Source organism: Poecilia reticulata, chromosome 5, assembly GCF_904066995.2.
Source record: "Poecilia reticulata chromosome 5, P_reticulata-male-v2, whole genome shotgun sequence".
Classification (NCBI taxonomy): domain Eukaryota; kingdom Metazoa; phylum Chordata; class Actinopteri; order Cyprinodontiformes; family Poeciliidae; genus Poecilia; species Poecilia reticulata.
The window spans coordinates 14,863,888-14,882,917 of record NC_088834.1 but is presented as its reverse complement, the minus strand read 5'-3'; the positions used below and the strand labels follow the sequence as shown (position 1 = coordinate 14,882,917).

The window sequence follows — 19,030 nt, the reverse complement described above, 5'->3', positions numbered from 1 at the left end:
GTGTTTGCTTTATTTAACCACTAGAGGGCAGTAGAACTACTTTTAGAAAGCAACATATGAAGCGTCACTACTTTACTTGGATTTAGTGCGTTTCGTTTTTCCTTTTTTAATAAATAGCTAATGTTAGCATATCTTTGATATGATAAAAATACAGTTTTGCTGTTCCAGCAGAAGGTTTGTGAAATCACTTTTAAACTTGGAAATGAAAAACTGTGATACTGGTGTTTAAAAAAAAAAAGAAAAAAGAAAAGAGAAATTGGGTCACTTTCTATCAATTAAAGGAATAGTTCCAATTTTTTTGAAGTGTGGTTTTGTTAATCTGCTTTTGTTTAATTTTGCCTTGTATATTTTTTTTATTCTGTTTGTTGAAGAAGTTCTGTGATTTTCATCTGGAAAGGTGCTACATAAAGTTTTACTGGTTTTCACCTGCTTTCAGCATCTTGCCTGCAGCAGATAACTCACTTACCAAAGAAAATCCATTGATTTAAAAAGGAAGAACTCCAAAGACTAATCTACTCATAGTGTTTAATTATAAAATATGAACTGTAACTCTAATAGTCTCTGATGAACCGCAAACATAAGAGCCGGGAACTAATGTTAAGCAGTCATTTATGTCTTTATTAACATGTTTAAATATCATACTTTGCTAAACACAAACTGGTGACAGATTAGTTTGAACAGTTCATGAATTACTCATTATCCATTTTTAATGCCGCCACAATTTATGTCATAATCTGAGTTTCTGAATTGTTGTTACCAGTTAGTTTGCAGGAGGAACAGTGAGGTCGGCAGGAAGACATCCTTAACAGCTTCAATGAAACCAATCACACACACATAACACACAACAGCAACTGCACAATGCTCGCTCTTGATGCATTTCCCGTATCATGAAACCATTAGTCACCAATATTGACACAATCTTTAGTGAAACATGATAAAAATCACACAAAAATAACAAACAATAACCTCCAAACAAGAATCTCCAAAAACTAGAGTTAAACGTTAGATTATAGGGATGTCAAGAAATGCATATACCTTCAGTGATCTATAGTGTGAAAGTCAACAGATTTGACCAGCCATCACATTCAACTCAAAACTGACGTTAACAGCTCATCCACTCTCCGGTCGGAGTGGCAGAGAAACAAAATCAAAGTTAGTTTTTCTTTACATCATCTAAAAAGCAGCATTGGTAACAAATACTAGGTAGTTCATGATTTTACACGCTAAAAAATGTTATGTTTATGTACTTCAATGCCACGTTCCTCTTTAAAAATCTGTTACTCACTTTACATCTTATTGTATTTCTGCAGGACTAATTTAAAGGCCACTTTGCAACATTGAATTTACTTTTTAAAAACTAGACTCTCTCTTTTGTCTCTGATCAGAAATCTCCGATCATCTTAGGAATATTTTTAAAAAAAGACACAGTCAGTTATGTTTGTAAACACAGAATTTGACTCGGAGACAATTTACAAGGCGTTGACAGTTTAGTCCTTTGCTGTCTTGGCTGCAAAAAAGACTGAACATCACTTACAAGTCCATATGTGCATTAAACATGCTGTTCAACACGGAATACGTTCTACAAAAAGGGATAAGTAGAAGAAACAAAAGAAAAAAGTTGTTTTGCAAATGGACACAATTTCTGCATTTTCTGATTGTAAACACAACTTTAAGTTGCAGCACATTTAACAACTACTTTGTAGTTAATGACTGTAAAAGCATAAGAATGATTCGAATAATTCATTTGCACAGATGATGACAAATTTGTTATTTTTAAAGTGTTTGAGTAAAGTCCAGGCTACAGCAATTAAACATTCGCTGTGTTGTCTTTGTGCAGAATGTAAAAAAAGAAAAAAAAAAAAAAATCGTATTTTTCCAACAGAGATGTTTTCTACACTTCAGGAGTTCTCTCAGGGTTTTGATCCAAAACATCAGGTTTCAGTGAAAGTAAAGCACATCGACTCTGGTATGTTCAGTAAGTCTGCAGCACTCCAGAGATCTTTGCCTATTAGCATTCAACATTCCACATCGCATTGAATAAGCAAACGTGTTAATCTGTGTTGGCACAGCGTGGTTGAAAAAGGTTGACTAGACACACAACTCTTTGTGTAAACGCTGGTAACCAAAGGAGCCTGACAAGTGCAGATTTTCTGCATCAGTCAGGCCGTTTGAGCATGAGAAACTGAAACGTCCAAAAGACAATTTCACATTTACGCTTCTCCCTTTTTTATACTGACATGAAAAAAAAAATCCCCAAAGAAATATGGTTTTAAATCTTGGTAAAGAACATGTGGTCAAACTGAAACAGCTTAAACAACTGGATGCATTGAAACAGGAAATATAAGCCAAACACTTTCTTAATGAGAAGATTTTTTTTTTTGTTATTTTAAGTCTTATTTTATTATAATTTGTTTGTAGACTGCCCAACAATTGAGCAGGAACAGTTTTTACCTTGACCTAAAGACCAAAATTATTCATACCCCTGGCAGATTTATATGACAAAGACATTGTTTCTGTTAGGAAATAAGACGGATATCCCTTAAAATAATTGCTATGCAGCTTTTTTTTTTTTTTACATCTTCCAATGTTATTTTGACAATTTATCTCTGGTGATGAACTCCAAGTCCTCTTCCCTGGCATCACCCTCCTCTTTGGCTCCCCCCAGAGGTTCTCTATCATTCAAGACGAGATTTTGCCTTTCAAAAATTTTAATATTTCTTCAAGCCTGGTCCATATTGTTAGAATCAAGGGGGCAGTATTGTGCAAAACTGACTTTTTCGAAGTTTACATAATGCTATGATGTTATGCCCTCATCAAAAACATGCCTGGATTGTTGCTTTGACTCTTTAATACTTGTTTGAGAAATCCTTCAATCTACTGTGGCAGCCATTTGGAGTCCCTAAACTCATACTCTCACCAAAAGCGCTGCCTTTTCCACGAAGTTCCTCCTTGGAGCTGCAGTCTTCAAGTCGAGCTTCTTCCTTACAGAGAACCCCTCCCACATGACTCCCCCAGCCAGATCAACCAGAAATCTCTGGAAATTGATACGGTTGCTCTGTTCAACGCAGATAAAAACATTGTTGAAAGGATAATAGAGGAGCACTGTTCTGCTGAGGTACTGACAGCAGAGTGTCGGAAAGAGAAGGAGCTTCTTAAAGAGACAGAGACCCAATTTCAAGGTAATAAATGGAAAAGTCAAATTTCTTTTAAGTTGTGTTTTATATATGTACAAATTTTTAACAAGTAAAGGTAACATAATTACTTGATTGTGCTATAAAACGGCACTATGTGCCTGGAAAATACATAATGCCGCCCCTTCGAATATGTACTTTTGGGGTAAATCTGCCAGGAATATGTATAACCTGCATTGTGTTGTTGTTTTCTGGAAAAAATAAATAATCTCGAGAAATATACAAGTTCAAGTACAGTTACATTAAAAACTATTCAAAATTAGCAACCAAAGCACCACCTAGATGTACTGATTTTATGCCTGTAGAAAAATGTAGTTATTCAGTATTACTGTATTTTCTGATTGCAATAACAAGCTCATGCAACAGCTTGTCTGTGCCGACAGAGTCATAATAAGAGGGTTTGATTTAATGTAACAGGATTTATAAAAATGCCAATTTGTTCAGGATTTTTTTTTTCAAAGAAGAAAACATTTTCTGATTATTTTTTTTAACAAATAGAAAAAAAAACAACATTTTTTAAACAGCCTTTTAAACTCCGAGATGCTCATCAAGGTACAAAGTAACACATTTGAAGTACATTGGTTGTTATAGTGATATCTTATGAGAGCCTAACATTAAAAGAAAGATAGAAAGACATTGTTTGGAAATTGATAAGGTTTTTGTGCATTTCAGTTTCTATGAACAGCCTTGTTCGAATAAAAACGAGGTTGCCTATTAGCAGTCAACATTTTGCTGTTTTGGGGTCCGACTCTACGCCTTATTGATGGTACGTAGGAATCGGGTTTGTCACTCCTGTTGGGACAGATTCACCTCGTCAGTCCATGCTGCTCTCCGACGGGGGCAAGGTGAGAAGTTCGAGAGCTTTTTTTTCTGATTTGGTCAGAGGAAGGTCTTCAGCTGGAGTGCACAAGATAGAGAATCTCTGCAACAGAAGCAGAACGTTAGTTTTAATTCCAGTTTGTTTGAAACTGTTTTTTTTTTTTAATCTTTGGGTGGCGTGACGATAACTTACCTCCCGCAGGGTACCAGGAGTGATGAGCAGATTGTACAGCATCCAGAGGGGAACCATGAGGGTTGAGGAGAGAGTGAACCACCAGCCCAGAGCGTAACCCCACCACGGATACTCTATCGTGTTGTCGAACTTCAGAGGGGTGTATTTAACCAAGGAAAAAACAAAAGTCCCCTGAAAATATTAACGAGAAAAAGATAACAGAAGATGGTTAAAGTCTTGGCAACTGATTTGATGAATTTGTTATTTCAATATTTTTCTCAAATCCGTAAAGCTGCTTTTATTTAGTAATACTTCAAAAAATCAAACACATGTTCTTACTAATCAATCTCAAAAAAGCAAGTTTAAGCAACAGTTTTCAAACAGTTTATAAAACAGCCTAACTCACACAATCCTCCGCAGCAATTTTAAACGCAAAGTAAATATTTAATTTAACAAAAAATATTTAGCTGCCACCTGGCAAAATGTGCAGCAACCCACCAGGCAAATCACTGGAGTGACGTATTTCAGACAGTACTTAATGAAGGGAAAGGGCCGGTATCCGATCATGTCCTCAATGTTGTCGTAAAAGTGCTCAGCACCTGTGAAAGCATGGGAACAAAGACAATTAAGATCCACTGTGAAGAATCTGTGTACATCATTTCCCCCCGGTGATGAACTCACCGTACACCCATCCAACACACACAGACTGCAGAATGGCAAACAGCAGCAAAGTCATTCCACTGCAGGCGTAGTAGTCAAACACCTGGAAGATGTACAGTCCTCCCTGTGGGCGATATTAAATATTTTTACTGTCATGTTGTTGGAAGTGGGAATTTTACCACGTGAGATTTAATCTTACTTCTGTCACCATGACAAGACCAATGAAAAAGCTGAAGACGCAGACGAACAGGAGCAGAAGTTTACGTCGATGGCCAACGAGGAAGAAGGCAGGATACAGGTCCGATATTGACGTTGTGAGAGCTTCCAGACCTACAAACTGAATCGCAGACGTCCGAGTCAAGGTTTCTGCAGTACCAAACAGGCTATGCAAAATACAATCTAAAGTTTTCACAGCTTTCAATAATTCATTAAGTAACAACCTTGTTTAATGTAACATTTTACAAATAATTTTCTGATTTATTTTGATCACGCAAAGCGAAACAGTGCTCCACCTCACTGTCCAGTCCCAGAAGAATGATCATAACGAAAAAGAATATGGACCAAAGTTGAGGAAAAGGCATCATGGCGACTGCCCGAGGGTAGGCAATAAATGCCAAACCAGGTCCTGCAGAAACACAACGCAAACATTTCCTCAGCCAACCAACACCCATGGCGATTTATGCTGTGGAACTTGAACTTGCATTTTAAGAATAAAATGATTTATTTATTTTTTTTTTGTCTTTTTACAAGCTCACCTGATTCTGCCACTTTCGATATGTCAGTGTTCTGCTCATAGGCCATGAATCCAAGAGCAGAGAAGATGGCAAAACCAGCAACGAAACTGGTCCCACTATTCAGAAGGCACAAATATACACAATCCCTGCAGAAACCAAACAGGTGTTCATTCAAGTTATTTTCTTTTATATTTTCCCCTTCTTTTTGTTTTTTTTTTACATAAAATATTCCTCATTAAGTCTCCGAAAGTTTATCAATGTGTTGTATAGCCACATAAAGCACCAAATATTGTGACCTTGCTTTTCTTTTTTTTATTAAATAAATAGTGTATTTTGCATTAAAGCTCCTGAACTTACTTGTAGCAGTTATTGTTGTACTTGTTATAGCTGCCCAATGCAACTAGACAGCCAATACAAATTGCATAGGAATAAAATATTTGTGTCCCGGCATCCATCCATACCTGCAAGACAAACAGATATCATATTTTAAAAATCTGCTATAAAATATTTGCAATAACCACTGTGTTTCATATTACTACTACAGCAAGTATGCAATCATTGAGTGTTTTTTTTTAAAGGCTCTCTACCAGTGTGGCATGCCAAGACGGAAAGATTTTAAAGCAACAGCCAGAAAATGATTCTTGAAGTGGCAAACCAAAACTAAAAGACAAAGGCGAGACAGACTGTTTGAAAACTAAAAATGTTAACACTATTAATTATTTCCCTTTTACTTCATCATCATTCTGCTTGTTTGACATGCAACATTTATTTGTGGCTCAAAAAGAAACTTGGCAATACTCCATGTTTATTGAAAAAAAAAAAGGAGTCAAAAATCTTCTGGAAACAGCAAACTGCGACGCAAAGTAGAGAGAAAACCCCAGGAGACGTCTCTTGATCTTCTCTTCAAGGAGCATTCCCTTTTCTTTCATGTTCTTGGTTGTAACAATCAGAATAAAAACAAAACTGTTTATTGCGTAGCTGATTTCCTTTTTCTCATGCAGACTCACATGAAGTCTCAATAAAATACATCAATGTTTGTGGCTGTACACAAATGGTACAAACAGTATTCTGGGCATTTCTGTGTCATGCTGTTGTCATTAGGAGCTAAAGCCTTGAGTTAGTCACAAAGAGAATGAGAATTTATTCGAAATCTAAATTAAAAAAATGTATTACTTTTCAATGCAGGTATTGAATCAGTGAATAAACGATTTTGACCTGCGGGTCGGCAAGGCGGGACGCATCTGGGTAAAGGTAGAACTTGATCCCGTCCATGGCTCCTGGCAGCGTGACGCCACGAACGAGCAGCACAGCGAGCATCACGTAAGGAAACGTAGCGGTGAAGTAGACGACCTGTGGGGCAAACATGAGGAGAGTTCTTTGTGGAGAAACAGTGGACAGCTGAAATCCTTTAATATCATTTTTTTGTTTGTTTTGGTTTCTATATTGTCAAAAGGCTGTTTTCCATAAGAAAGGAGGAACCCATCGCGATGAGAGAGAATCTTAAAATTAGGCTTTCGGAGCACGTTCCTAATTTAGCTTAGCGCAATCCACATGACCCTGACCCCGCTGGTGCAGAAAGACAAAAAAATATATATTACAACATGCTAAATTCTGATCTTATCACTTCTGAGGAAGAATCAGCATGAACAATTGAAGGCAGGGTAGATCCAAAATATGTTGATAGGGGTGTGAACTGCTATGATAGGAATGTATGTTAAGTCTAGAAGGGAAAAATACATGTTATTAGTTGTAAAGGTTGTTTTCTGTGTATGTGCAACATTCAAACTATTCTACCTTCCCGGTAGACTTCACTCCTTTCCACACACAGAAGTAACAGATGATCCAAGATAACAGCAGACAGAGAGCCAACTCCCATCTAATACTGCCCAACTCATTGATGCTGCCTGTGATATTTAAAACTCGCCTCCTGAAAATCAATCACACCAGTCATTTCATCAATATCTTCATGAACAAACATTAAACTGTTCCCCCTTTTCTTTTTTTTCATACTCACTCCCAAAACTCTCTCACTGGTGAGGTTGCGTTCTCAGGTATCGTCAGGTTGAAATAATCTGATCTTGGATCAAACTCCACACAATTTTCTGCAAAATACAGAAATTTTGAAAAATACGTTCAAGCAAATGTAGAAACCCTGTTAAAGCTGCGGACAGCATTATGCTGTTTTTTGGATAATTATGAACATGACATTGGTAACTTCTTTTTGCAGTACATTCTTATTAAGGTTTGACATATTCTTACGTCACCAGGATGTTTGTGACTCTTATCTTGTTTTTGTTCATGTGATTTATCAGCTTAGGTTTATAGTCTTTAACGCAGGGACATGCAAAACTGTGCAAACTGGTTTGGAGCTGCAGGAAAGAGAACACCTTGATGGTATTTTTCCAGCCTACTTATTTGCAAAAAGCAGTTGGAAGATTAATCAACAGAAACAGGACCAGTATTTCAAGACCATAAATCATCGTGTTAAAGAGAAAGCAGGTACTTTGCAGAACAGTCCAATACGGTTGTGCAAAGGTTTTTCTGAAAGCTTAATGTAAATCTAAAAGAGAGAAAAAAAAATAATGTGCCACTTAAAGATTTTTGAACAAACTGCTTAAAACCCTGAGATGAATGAGAACATTTTGCATTAAGTGCATTGCAGCAACTGCGCCGGGCCAGCTTATGAAAAGCAGACAGCAGTTTGACATCCAGTTTTCTCTTTGACATTTGGTTTTCTCTTATAAGTGAGGAAACCTATTAGAGTTCCGACTGTCACTGCAGATCAGCTGCGAGTCAAAATCCCCCTGCCCCACTTAAAAAAAAAAAAATTGCCCAAAAATGAAGTTTCTTGTTTTGTAGTCTGTTTCATCCTCCGGGTTGGGATGTCGTGGGCCTACCTGTGTTCCAGCTGTTCCTGCAGGTCGCCCAAGGAAGTTCAGAGCTGAAGGAAGAGAAGAGATACAGGAATGCCCAGGCTAGTATCACTATGTAGTAGATACTGGAGTATAAAACAACCACCTGACTGCCATAGCCCATCCCTGAAAGAGAAAGAAAAACAAGGTGGTATAATCAGTCAACTGATTTGTTAATAAGTTGTTGAAGCCTTGCAGCATGAACAGATGTTAAGCTCAAGGCAGACTATTTTCATATTGCGATTACAACAATGTTCCTTTTTAATTGTGCTTAAGTATATTTTCATAGTGATCATTTTACCTTCAAATAGTGGACAAATTTTCCTCCAACAGGTGATGCATCCCTGCTTGGTGTACTGGCCGAGGGACGTCTCCAGCAAAAACAAGGGAATGCCGCAGGAGAAGAGGAAAAGTACGTACGGGATGAAGAACACACCTGAAAAATATTAAATGTGTCACTTTGTGCCTCTGCACTGAAAAAAAAAAAAATATATATATATATATATATATATATATATATATTTCTGATTTCAGAATTATCCAAATGAGAATTATAGTTTGATCAAAGAAAATGTACTCAAATAAATGAGTAATTTTTTAAAAATTTGTTTCATAGAAACATTTTGTTATTTGTGGAGATTAATTTAACTGGATCAGCAGATTCTCTGTTGATCTGCTGCTGATGGTAGTTTCTAAATATTGTTGGCTACGTTTAGTCAGAATTGTTTGCACATTAGTCTTTCGCATTTTGAATCGCTAAGCAATATTATTACTAATTAAGGAAAAAAAAAAGCCTTTTTGTCAAACCTACCTCCTCCATTTTTGTAGCACAGGTAAGGAAACCTCCACACATTTCCCAGCCCTATAATTTGCCCCGCCACAGCTAAAAGAAACTCAATTTTGCTTGACCACTGTCCTCTCTGGGTCGTGGGATGATCAGGGTCCTCGTCCAGTCTGAACTTGACCTCTGAACTGTGGGCGTTATCCATTGTGCTATGATGGGAGAAGAACAAACTTTTAAGTTGAGAGACTTATGTCATTTTTATTTAATTTTTTTCAACCAGAAAAATATTTTATGCATTTAAAAAAATTATAATTAAAAGCACGTAGCACAAGTTGATCTATAACATAACACATGTTGATCTGTAACATAGCACAGGACGTCATGTGCTATGTTATCAATTTGTGGATAACATAACACAAGTTGAAAAGTGTCTAAGCCATGACAGCTTTTCAGCAAAGCATGTTGCTCTCTGCTATCTGCACAGTGTGAGCTGTCTTTCTGCATTAGGTTAACAGAGGGTAATTCTTTTCATCAATGTTGCTTTTGTGTGGCTGCTATAGTTTCACAGTGGGAGCTGCAAGCAGAGTGGAAAATATGTGCCGTCCAACATTGTTAAGAGCTTAAAATCCTGAGATGCTGAAAACAACATTCCTGAAGTCCTTTATTGATCATTTAGGAATGTGATGGAGAAGTGGGAAGATTAGGGATGGATTTATGTTGGATAGTTCTGTATAAGAAACTACAATGTTAATATAAGAAAGTAAATAGTCAATTTGTTTTAAATAAAAAATTGCATATTGGTGTTTTCAGTTTAAATAGAAGCAATGCTGATTTAAACAAAAAAAGAGAGGCAGATTTAACGTTATTCTCAGTGCTATTAAAACGGAGACATGGTTTCTACTATTAACGCAAGTTTTAATCATTTTATGTCATGACCAGTTGTCCTAACAGTGATGTTTTGTGATTATGGGAGGAAGCATGAGAGTCCATGCAAACTTCATGCAAGACTCCTGGCCAGGATTTGAACTTAGGACCTTCTTACTCCAACTCTGCCCCCATGCAGTCTTAATGGTTTACCTTGTGGATTAAAATGGTTTATTTTAATAGAATCATGCACAACTTCCAAACTCAGTCATCTATAAACTTGGTGGACAGAAATAATACATGCAGTTTTTGATACTGGATATTTTTCAAATTGAAGAAAGAAACATCATTTGGATCTTTGGTTTTTGGAAATTCAAATATAATGGGAAAATATCTTTCTTGATGCAGATCGCCCAGAATCCTTTCTTTAGTTTATTGTATAAACAGTCATAAACTCTTGAGGCATCAATGTCTCAGTTTTTTTTTTGGTCTGACATTTGGCCAAATTTTGCAAACGTTGCTTTCACTATGAGGAGTTCACATCCTACAAGTTGTGTGCTGACATAAAGGTTCATCTGCCAGTTCTTTAGAACGCTGTGTTTTTGTTTATGAGAGGAATTCCTGTCTGTGGTTCTTTGCTTCAAAAGACTATTATACAGACACACAGCATGTAGCTGCCATGTTTAACATCTGCTCAGTTCATGCCCTACAAAAGGCAACATTGTTGTCCAGGGAAACAACGCAGTATGAGAACAGAACCGCTCAACACAGGAAGAGTCTTTTCACAGCTGCTATGGGTCCAGTGTATTGATATTTATCTGAATTATGTCAGCGAAAGAGTTCATGAAGCTGCCTCTCCCTTGTACTCAATAGCCCAAGCAACCATGCAGATAAAGACTCATATATTTATAAAGCACATATTATTGCTTATGCTGAAGTCATAGCAAAACCAACATTAAACTACAATATGACTAATATGGTGAATAATAGTTTTAAATTGCTACATTTCTCTGCACTGTTCACTCAGTTACATGAAACTAGAAAGATCTTAGCACACATGCGAACCTGAAGAACATGGCTACCTATCTCAACCAACAGACTGCCGATTAACATTATTAAAAAGAAGCAACTCATTGTAAATTTGGAGGAGCTGAAGAGATCCACAGCTCAGGTGGGAGAATTTGAAACTTCAAAGTTACCCTTACTTTCTATTTGTTATTTAAACCAAATATACACTCAAATTGAAACGTCTGTCCTCGCAGTGCAACGTGTAGTGACAGCTGTCAATATTTAAAGGAAAAAAAGGCAGCAGAAAAAAAACAATCAGCAAACAAGTTGTGGAATAAAAAACAAAATTTTCATAAGGCAGATTAATCAAGTGAAGAGATTAACAAGCGTCAACTGGTGAAGTCTTGAACTGTTCATATTTTTAAGATTAAGTGTTTGTACATGAACAAACATTCTTATAAAAGCCACTAAGCCGACCTTTATTGCAAAGTGAAAAAAAGTGAGCAATTATTGAAAAAACTTTAATATTCTACTAAAACAAATACAAATGGACATGTAGAGGAGGACGTGGAGTTAAACATTTTAACTCCACGTTAAAATTTAACTCCAATTTTAAACATTTACAAAGTAATGCAAGTGTTCATCACCGTTTAAATACTGTTGGAACATTCCCTCTAGTTTTGTTTTGAGTAAGACTATTACGTCGTTTGATTTGAACATTAACAGGCAATCAGTTCATCCATGAAACCTGAGACCTAGACAGTCCAAGTATATAATATTTATAGAAAGAGATAGGTAACTGTGTACAGAGAGTTAACACAAACCTAAAAGAAACCTGATATCGGTTGACGCGATAGCTGCCAAACTCACTTAGAGCTCTCTATTTTTATGTGTCATATGACTATGCTTGGATAAGAAACAACTTTGTTTGAGCTGTGCTTTATTTGATATTTATGCTTGGTCCAGCTTCTTTTTTAGTGCAGCCACAGGTTTGATGGGGCAGATAACAAATTGCTTTTGAGTACATTGCAGGTCCTGGATCAACACTGTCCTGGCAGCAGGTGGACAAATTCCTTTAAAATATTTTCCTCTACAGCTTCAGGGCTTGTGCAAAAAGGGGATCAGATAGAGTAAACAAGGTGGTGTTGGGTTTGTGTGGTGATGGGAAGGCTTTCAAAAGAGAGTAAATAAGCTATGGTGCAGAAAACGGATACGGTTAAAACCAGAAGTTTACATACACTGAGTGAAAAGAAACACATATTTTTTCCTCACTGCCTGAAATTAAATCAGACCAAACTTCTCCTGTTTGTTAGAATCACCCAATCTTTTATTTTTGCTAAATACCACAATATTGAGAGAATCTTTTCGATATTTATTTATTAATATCTTTAAAATCAGAAGTTTACATATAAAATGTCCGACATTTTGGGTTTCCTTCCACAAGCATCTCACAATTGTTTCCAGGAGTTCTGGCCCATCCCCACTGACAGAACTGGTCTGACTCAGTCAGGTTCGTAGGCTCCCTCACCTGCACACACCTTTGTCAATCTGCTTACAACTTCTTCATACGATTGAGATCTGGGCTTTGTGATGTGAAAACACTGACTTTGTTGTCTTTATTGTATTTTATAATCAGACAGTATGCTTATGGATGCTGTCCATCCGGAAGACCCGTTTGTGCCTGAGCTTAATGACCTGCCATTACATGTTTCAATATTCCTCATGATGCCGTTTACTTTACGATATGCACCAGTTGCACCATCATAAGGCCAAACAGTTCCACTTTAGTTTCTTTAGACCACAGCACATGTCTCCAAAAATGTATGTCTTTGTCACTGTGTGCATTTGCAAACTGCAATCTGACATTTTTATGCTTCTTTTGGAGTAATGGCTTCCTCCTCTCTGAGTAGCCTTTCATGAGCGTACATGGCAGGTTTCACTGTGGATAATGACGCCGTCTTACCACCTCCAACCAGCATCTTCACAAGGTCTTTGGCTTTTGTTCTGTGGTCGATTTGCACTTTTCAGATCAAAATACTAGGACACAGAACCTGTCACCTTCCTCAGGGCTGTGATGTTGAACATTCCCTTCATGTTTATACTTGCCATAATTGTTTGAACCGTGACTGGAGAGCTTCTGACTGGTTTTATTGTTATCTACAGAATCACAAGTCGAATGTGAAATAAAAGCAAGGAAATCAGGGTGCAGCTACATTCCACCATCACATAAAAAATTATTATTATTGCAAAATTGTGTTGCAAGTCAAGTTTAAAACGGTATTTGGTCCTTTGATTTAAAAGAGGGCTTCTGTGTATTCACATGCAGGGCGGTACAGCTTTTGCTGAGCAAACACATGCAATCTGACTGCAGAAAAGTTATTACATTTTCTTTTCAAAAACAGAAAGAAAGGAAAAGGGGGAAGAAATAAAAGCTAAGTAACGTGTACATTTTGTTAACTAACATAAACCTTTGGGCAAAAGTGACAACATATTCTAAAAACAAGCAACCCTAATGTGACGCTATCTCGGCTACAACCTCTTTAAAATAAGGCACAAACATTCTTTCCAGTGGTATCAGTATCACCACTCTACATGGAAACTTCCTTAACCAGCAGCCGATGAATATGAAAAATTAGGCTCATCAAACCAAAAATAGAAATTCTGTCTTATCTCCAATGTTCTTTGGTTGTAATCCTTGTTAGAGAAAATATTTCCACTTGGCTCCTGTAATCTGTTATTCCTGCTATGCGATTTTTAAAAATCCTAAAGATTCTATTTTTTTCTTCTTTTTTTTAATTCAGATGATTATGAAAATATCTTTTTTTTATATGGCAAATTTTGATTACCTTACTAATAAAATTATTATTAGTAGGCTAATAATTATACTGATACAGTACATGACTTTGCACCATCATATAGTCATATGGTACTGTATCATATGACTATTGTGCAAGTTGATAAATTCAGTTTAGAGAATATATATCAGTGTATGGGTGTATTTAATGACCTAAGTTTAATGATAAACTAATAATTTATTATTATTTGTTTATCATAATAAACTTGTAAACCAATCCTACTTCTGTCAGGAAGTAGGATTGGTTTACAGAAGTAGGATTGGTTGCGTAATTTTCCGTGATCAAAAACAAGGGAACTTAACTTAACCAACTTAACTTCAGTGTCAAAAAAGCGTGTGGGTTTTTATTTGGTCTATGTAAACTTTACAAATGACCTGACAACTTTGCTATTCTGCAAACTACAAATCATGTTAGACAAGTATTTTTGACTTATTGTGAGAAATAGCTCATTACGTGTTTACAGTGTAAGCTAGCTGTATTACCAGAACAATCAGAAACCCATTAGCAGAGCAGGAGAATTGCCTCAGCAATGTGTACAATCTAAGCATCGACAGGTCATACTTGTATCTTTGGAATGCAAGGCATCATTTACAACTATTGCTTCTTGAAACACAAGGCCATTCCTTTCATGAAATGATGAGCTCATGATTTCAAGGAAGCCTGTGGAAACTTTCCATTAAACTTTCAGGTTAGTCTTTTTATGCAAGAGATTCAGACAAGTGTAAAATGTAACAGCATGTTGACCTGCTGTTAGTTAAATGCAATGCACGTGTCGGCGCTGTAATTAAAAACAAATATTTACACATTAGAAAACAAAAGAGCACAACTGGTAATGTAAAACTTATTTTTCTAATTCAGAGGAGATCTTTCCTGTGAAGACTGTTCAAATATTTGCTTAAGAAGAATAAATGATTTTGTTTGCTTTTTGCTGCCAGTGTTGTACTAAACAAGAGAAGCAACCGCCTCGCTGCAGCATAACAAGTAACCTTTGGCCTACATATTCACTGTAGCGCTGAACTGCCAGGGTACCGGCTATGTCTTTGGCTTTACGGAACTGAAAGAACAGAAGACTTCACTTGGAAAAGTTCTAAACCAAACACATTATGAAAACCATGCCGAGGCAACAAATGAAAAAGGAAGAGTACCTTAAAAAGATGACACTTTAGTTTTGAGTTATGCATCCATTCCGAGAGACTTCATTTGGTGCCTTGAGAGGAAAATACAAGTGCAGAAGCCCCAGCCTCACCAGGACACACTTTATGCCCAGAACTGACCATGAGTGAGTCCATGAGGAGGTTTGAGAGAGCTGAGTGGTGTGACAATGAGTCCGAGCCACAGAGTAAGAAGGACAGAGGGAGCAAGGGGTGGGACTGTTTCTGAATGAGCGACTTAAGGCGGGGACTGTTCCAGCAGCCCCGGCAGCATGGTCTCGGTAAAGAAGGAGGAGATTCACCAGTGAGTCATTTATTGCTGCTTGGTTTCATAGGGTCTCTGTATGTTCACAAAACTTTTTCCAGTACTAACATACTTTCGATTTGCTGTAGTAAAATAAGAAGAGATTTTTTTTTTAGAAGTTTTAATAGCTTTCTTCACTGAATTATCTGCTAATATTTCCTTAAAATTAAGTAGTTTTGCTGCATTATGACTTTGAATAAATGTTTTGTGTACCTTTCTACAAGCTTCTCACAATAATTCCTCCTGACAAAACTGCTGGCACCATTTCTATGGGGTTGAGATTTTTTGATTGCCACTCTGAAACTTTAATTTCAATTTATGGATGAGGTGTGGTGTGGGATCTGTCACTTGCCTCGTGAGCCAGCTTTCGTTTTATTGTTTGTAGATGTGGGGGTGTGAGGGAATAAAAAAAAATTTAAAAAAGGGGGACGTTGGCGCCACCTGGTGTTTGCTGAAAGCAGGGAAAATATTTTGTGAATTACCTCCTCCAGAATATAGATGAGAACTTGCTTTACAAACTGAAGCCACAAAATGAAAGCATCTGCAGTAAATGACAACTGTGGTTATTTCTAGTTAGGTAGATAAATATTCATTGGTTGTATTAAATATTAAATGGGGAGGTGAGTTGGCTCCCTCTAATGGCTTTTGGGAATATGGAGAGTATCTAATGTACTTTTACCTGGTTTTAATTTAATGTGTTGCGTGCTTGAACCCAAATGTTTATTTTCTTTTTGTGTGTACGAAATAGATATGAGCGACTCAGTAGAAGCATTCAAGTCAACCACAGAAAATTGATTTATTCATTTATTAAACCCTTTGTTATCAGCTCTGTTATCAGCAATATGACATTCATTACGCCACCCTTGAGCTGGCAGATTACATAAAGCAAGATAGCATCATGAGATCCCTTTGTCCCACTCAACTTTACACTACATCCATCTTGTAATGTCACAAAAATGAAATGTGACCTTCATTCGTGTCTAATTTCTAGAAAATACCAGTGTTCCAGTTTTACAGGTTTAATGGTTTACTGTTCACTAAAGACAGAACACATCAGTATCTGTCAACTGGAATGTATCCTGGCAAGATTTTAACCTGAAAAACAAGCTTCAGGTTAAAAGTCGCAATGGTTAAAGACTTTCAAACTGCTGTTAATCTAGAAGTAAACATTTCTGAGGAAGAACTCTTTGACCTGTTGCAAGTTGAAGCAAGTTGTAAATGGAAACGTAGTCATAAAACAACTATGTTAAAATTCATTCATGCATATATACGTAAGCTGTTTCGTTTTTTTATTTTCTTTTATGGTGCCCAGTAATTTAAAGTAATAAAAAGCTGTAACCTTTGTGACAATTTTGTTGTCACTACAACAAACAACTTTGAAGGACAGAGACTTGCCCTCAAACTGAAAAAAGTGGAAACACAATTTTGAAAAAAAAAAAAAAAGAGGCCATAGAGACGCAGACCTGAAAAGACAGGCTGAACTGGAATCCTGGAAATGGTTTGACTAAAGATGCTGCTAAATGGGTACAGAACACAACCCAAAACTGCAAGGCAGATCAATGTTTCCAGAAACCTAAACTTGATCCAAGTCCTGCAGAGCGAAGGCAAACACATCCAAACACAACAAAGGCAGTTTAGCACAGCCAAGTAACCTAATATGCATGTTTCTGGGATTTACTAACCAGAACTGCGCGTCCTAAATTCAAAATCAGCAATTCAAAATAAGTTATTTCTAAATAAAGACCAAACAACAACTTTATCATGAAATGAAACATAAAACCATACTGAAAACATATTAGTGGCAGCATAACAAAATGTTTTGCTGCCGAAATTATCTAAATTATTTTCAAACAAAAAAGAGAGCTTATGTGTGTTGGAGGCTGATTGTAGTACAAGTTGTACTTTAGAGCCTTAGCAGAAAGCCTCTAACATGTAATCAAAGTGTAACTTTACCCTCAGGTTTGAGCTCAGCCCGCCCCACCGTATTACTCTGAAAAATGTAGGAATGAGTACAGATGGCTGATAGCATTTACAGGCTTGGGGCTGAAGGGCATAAAGGTGATTCACGACCTTTCATCAACTAAATAGACTGAAGGAGAATCATAGGGCAACTGCACAAAGATAATCTGAGATGTAGAGCTGTATCTATTAGAGCTTCCTGTTAAGGTTCTAGTAGCAATGTCAGATTTAATATAATGCACAAAAATACCTGAACACAGTATTTTGGTTATAAAATGGTGCAGTAGTAAGAGAGAGGAGGCTTTATTAGCATCAAAATCATAAATTTTCACCTTAGTATTTCTCAATTCTAGTGCAGACAGGCACTCTGAAATAACTTGTGTTTATTCTACTTTTAAAATAAGAAAGCCCACTGTGTGGAATAAGGTGGAGGACATTGGAAATAACTACCAGCATGCTCAGGTGTGACAAGTTTACCTAAAAAGAGGAACTGCATAAATGCTAAAGTAAGTCTCTGAAAACCCTAAAATCTCAATTTGGGACCTGCAGCAGGCGTTTACTACCACTGATATGACAGTTGATGTCTGCAGCATCAGAAACAAACCAAAGAAGTTTAACTTTAAAGAGAGGCATGCAAAGACGAACAATTACCCTCAAAGAAATCCCTGAAGGTCAGATTGAGGTTTAATAGAATAAATGCAGACAAAAACTGGTACTTCTGCAATAATGTTCTTGAAAAGATGAACATAAAACTGAATCATTAAACATAAAGCCAAAATAAATAAATAAATAAAAATCCCTCCTATTACTCTCCTTATTATCACCACAATGAGGCCGAGGCCACAGATTTAGTCACAATGATGTAATAGCTTAAGTTTTCTTGGATAGCAAAAATGGCAGCAAAAGACAGAAAAAGAAAAAACATGGTTATATTTTTCTGTATGTCCATTCTCTGTCTTGTAGATAGATGGGACTTGTGAACTTCTGCTACATCAGTAACTTAAATTGAATTGAAAGTTTGGATCATAAATCATACTGAGAATAATGAAGAAGACTTTTGTTGTTGACATATAAACAACAACATGAATATTTACATATTTTGCTGACATGGAACTGTCTACACAGGCAGAAAAAAGCTTGACAACACCGTATGGCTCATAAAAGTCACAGAGAGACATTTCTTTAACAGTAAGTATGAGAATTAAATGGTCAGTCCACTCACTCATTGCTGCCCTCTGAAGCCTGATGATGTCCTGGGAGTTTCTCCGTCTTTGTTTCAGCATTTTCCATCTCAAAGCAGCTTTTCTTGCCTCAGGGTCACTGGTGTGATATCTGTTGGTGAATCTCTGACTGAAGGACTTGCAATGATCACAGGTAAACAAGTTGGACAAATCATTACAGGGTTGTAAATGAATTATCTTTGGCAGTGTCTTTCAAAGCTATGCCGCACCAAGTTACATAAGTACACGGAAATGCAGCTGGGTGCAGATTTAGCAGGACAGGACATTTTTCTCTGGCTATTTTTAATTACACAAGAAATTTTGTGATGGGTTTTATGTCGAGATTCTAAAGTACAACAGGTAAAGTACGCTTGTAAACATACCCTTTGAACCTCAT

The 19,030-nt window shown here is 36.8% G+C and overlaps 1 protein-coding gene across 2 annotated transcripts; it reads right to left on the bottom strand.

The window, feature by feature from the left end:
* Nucleotides 1–597: 597 nt before the first annotated feature.
* On the bottom strand, nucleotides 598–15,364 carry LOC103464575 (sodium- and chloride-dependent GABA transporter 2-like). Of its 2 annotated transcripts, none has more exons than XM_008408766.3 (15): nucleotides 15,145–15,364; nucleotides 9,300–9,481; nucleotides 8,790–8,924; nucleotides 8,474–8,614; nucleotides 7,591–7,678; nucleotides 7,371–7,503; nucleotides 6,792–6,926; nucleotides 5,934–6,037; nucleotides 5,598–5,722; nucleotides 5,355–5,467; nucleotides 5,042–5,179; nucleotides 4,864–4,966; nucleotides 4,681–4,781; nucleotides 4,204–4,374; nucleotides 598–4,113 (listed from the first exon to the last, which is right to left on the bottom strand). In XM_008408766.3, exons 2-15 carry the CDS (start codon nucleotides 9,475–9,477, stop codon nucleotides 4,006–4,008), a joined length of 1,773 nt encoding a protein of 590 aa, XP_008406988.1. In that variant the 5' UTR covers nucleotides 9,478–9,481; nucleotides 15,145–15,364; the 3' UTR covers nucleotides 598–4,005. The 2 variants fall into 2 exon arrangements, with proteins under 2 accessions (XP_008406988.1, XP_081463223.1); XM_081607097.1 differs by lacking the exon at nucleotides 15,145–15,364 and having other exon boundaries at nucleotides 8,474–8,517; nucleotides 8,595–8,614; nucleotides 9,300–9,307.
* Between the last annotated feature and the right edge of the window lie 3,666 nt (nucleotides 15,365–19,030).

Coding starts and splice junctions, on each gene's coding strand:
- LOC103464575 (XM_008408766.3), bottom strand. CDS start 9,477: ATGGATAACGCCCACAGTTCAGAGGTCAAGTTCAGACTGGACGAGGAC. Junction 5,468..5,597: donor ATCGAAAGTGGCAGAATCAG/GTGAGCTTGTAA, acceptor GTGTTTCTGCAG/GACCTGGTTTGGCATTTATT. Junction 5,180..5,354: donor TTCTGGGACTGGACAGTGAG/GTGGAGCACTGT, acceptor TCTGCGATTCAG/TTTGTAGGTCTGGAAGCTCT.